The sequence below is a fragment of the Acanthisitta chloris genome, unplaced genomic scaffold (assembly GCF_000695815.1).
Source record: "Acanthisitta chloris isolate BGI_N310 unplaced genomic scaffold, ASM69581v1 scaffold29985, whole genome shotgun sequence".
NCBI classification, from domain to species: Eukaryota; Metazoa; Chordata; class Aves; order Passeriformes; family Acanthisittidae; genus Acanthisitta; species Acanthisitta chloris.
The window spans coordinates 1-1,752 of NW_008675832.1; the positions used below are offsets into that span (position 1 = coordinate 1).

Below are 1,752 nucleotides of genomic sequence, written 5' to 3' on the forward strand. Positions count from 1 at the left end.
CAGCCGCTCCCGGCAGGTCGTGTGCCACTGCAGCCCTGGGTACACAGGTGGGTGCCTGCTGCAGCATGCTCAGTGCCCTTGGGGGTCCCCTGTCCTCAGGCACTGTCCAGCGCTCTGTGTCAGCAGGTCCCCGCTGTGATGAGTGTGCCCCCGGGTACTATGGAGACCCACTGCAGCCTGGTGGGCGCTGCCTGCCCTGCCAGTGCCACGACAACATAGACCTGACGGACGTGGAGGCATGTGACCGGCGCACGGGGCAGTGCCTGCGCTGCCTGTACAACACCGCAGGGCCCCACTGTGCCGAGTGCCAGCCTGGCTACTATGGAGATGCCACACGGCACAGCTGCAGGCGTGAGTACCCACTGCCACACTGAGACAGACTTGCCTCCAGGGCCTGGCACGTCCGTGGGCACAATGTGCACACATGGCTGCCCTTGCTTGTGCACAGTGTTGTGGGGGCCCTGCAGCCCTGCTCTGCTCTCAGCTGTGTCCTCTGCCCAGCTGCAGCACTGCAGCCCTGTTCCTGTCCCCATGCCCAGCTTATCCCATCCCATCCTCATCCCATGCTCATTCCTGTTCCCACTGCCAACTCATCCCCACCACCATCCATCTGTCCCCATGCAGTCCTTATTCCATCTCTATCTCTACCCTGTGCCTGTCCCATCTCCATCCCACCCCATCAGTGGTCTTTATGCTGTTCCCATCCCGCCTCCATCTAAGTCCCCACCCCATCCCTGCCCAATGTCTGTCTCCATCCTGCCTCCACCCATGTCCATTGCCATACCATCCCTGCTTGTGTCCCCATCTGCACCTCCATCTCATCTCCACCCCAATCTCATGCCCATCCCTGTCCTCATCCCATCCCCATGCCCTCCAGATTCTCCTATCCCTGTCCCTGCTCAGTGCCTCTTGGTTCCAGGTTGCTCCTGCAACCCCCTGGGCACTGATGCCAGCACCTGCGGGCCCCAGCAGTGCCACTGCGACAGGCACACTGGGCAGTGCCACTGCCTGCCCCACGTGGAGGGCCAGAGTTGTGACCGCTGCAGCCCCAACTTCTGGAACCTGGCCAGTGGGCAGGGCTGCCAACCCTGTGCCTGCCACCCCCAGCACTCTCTGTCACCTGCCTGTAACCAGGTGAGACATGACGGGGACAGGGGACAGCAGGGTGGGGTGGTGCTGGGGGTGTGCTGCAGCAGTGCCAGCCTCGGCCATGCTGTGTTTGTCAGTTCACAGGGCAGTGCTCATGCCGGCCGGGTTTTGGGGGCCGGACTTGTACCGACTGCCAGGAGCACCACTGGGGTGACCCACGACAGCAGTGCCGAGGTGAGAGCCAGTGCCAGTGGGGGTACCACAGCAGGCCCCATGGCACCCTGACACCACTCTCCCTGCAGCCTGCGACTGCGCCCCCCGTGGCATAGCCAGTGCCCAGTGCCACCGCAGCAGTGGCCACTGCGACTGCCGGCCTGGCATCTCTGGAGTCCGCTGTGACCAGTGCGCCCGAGGCTTTTCTGGTACCTTTCCTGCCTGCCAGCCCTGCCATCCCTGCTTTGGGGACTGGGACCGCGTGGTGCAGGACCTGGTTGCCCGCACCCGGGCGCTGGCGCAGCGGGTCAGCGTCCTGCAGCACACCGGGGCCACCGGCGCCTTTGAAGGCACCTTCCGTCGACTGGAGGAGAACCTGGCCACTGTGCGTGATGTGGTGGCTGCCCGCAATGCCACCGCTGCTAATGCTGCTCACTTGGCCACTGGCAC

General features: G+C 64.3%; 1 protein-coding gene across 1 annotated transcript in view; it reads left to right on the plus strand.

Annotated features, from left to right (window-relative positions):
- Window positions 1-7: 7 nt before the first annotated feature.
- Window positions 8-1,752, plus strand: part of LOC103803366 (laminin subunit beta-2-like) — a gene marked incomplete at its 5' end in the record, with an annotated part of 3,315 nt that continues 1,570 nt past the window's right edge. The window contains 5 exons of the mRNA XM_009075914.1: window positions 8-47; window positions 127-351; window positions 920-1,134; window positions 1,227-1,323; window positions 1,392-1,748. Of these exons, the coding sequence (XP_009074162.1) occupies window positions 8-47; window positions 127-351; window positions 920-1,134; window positions 1,227-1,323; window positions 1,392-1,748 (934 nt within the window). The remainder of the gene's footprint in view (window positions 48-126; window positions 352-919; window positions 1,135-1,226; window positions 1,324-1,391; window positions 1,749-1,752) is intronic.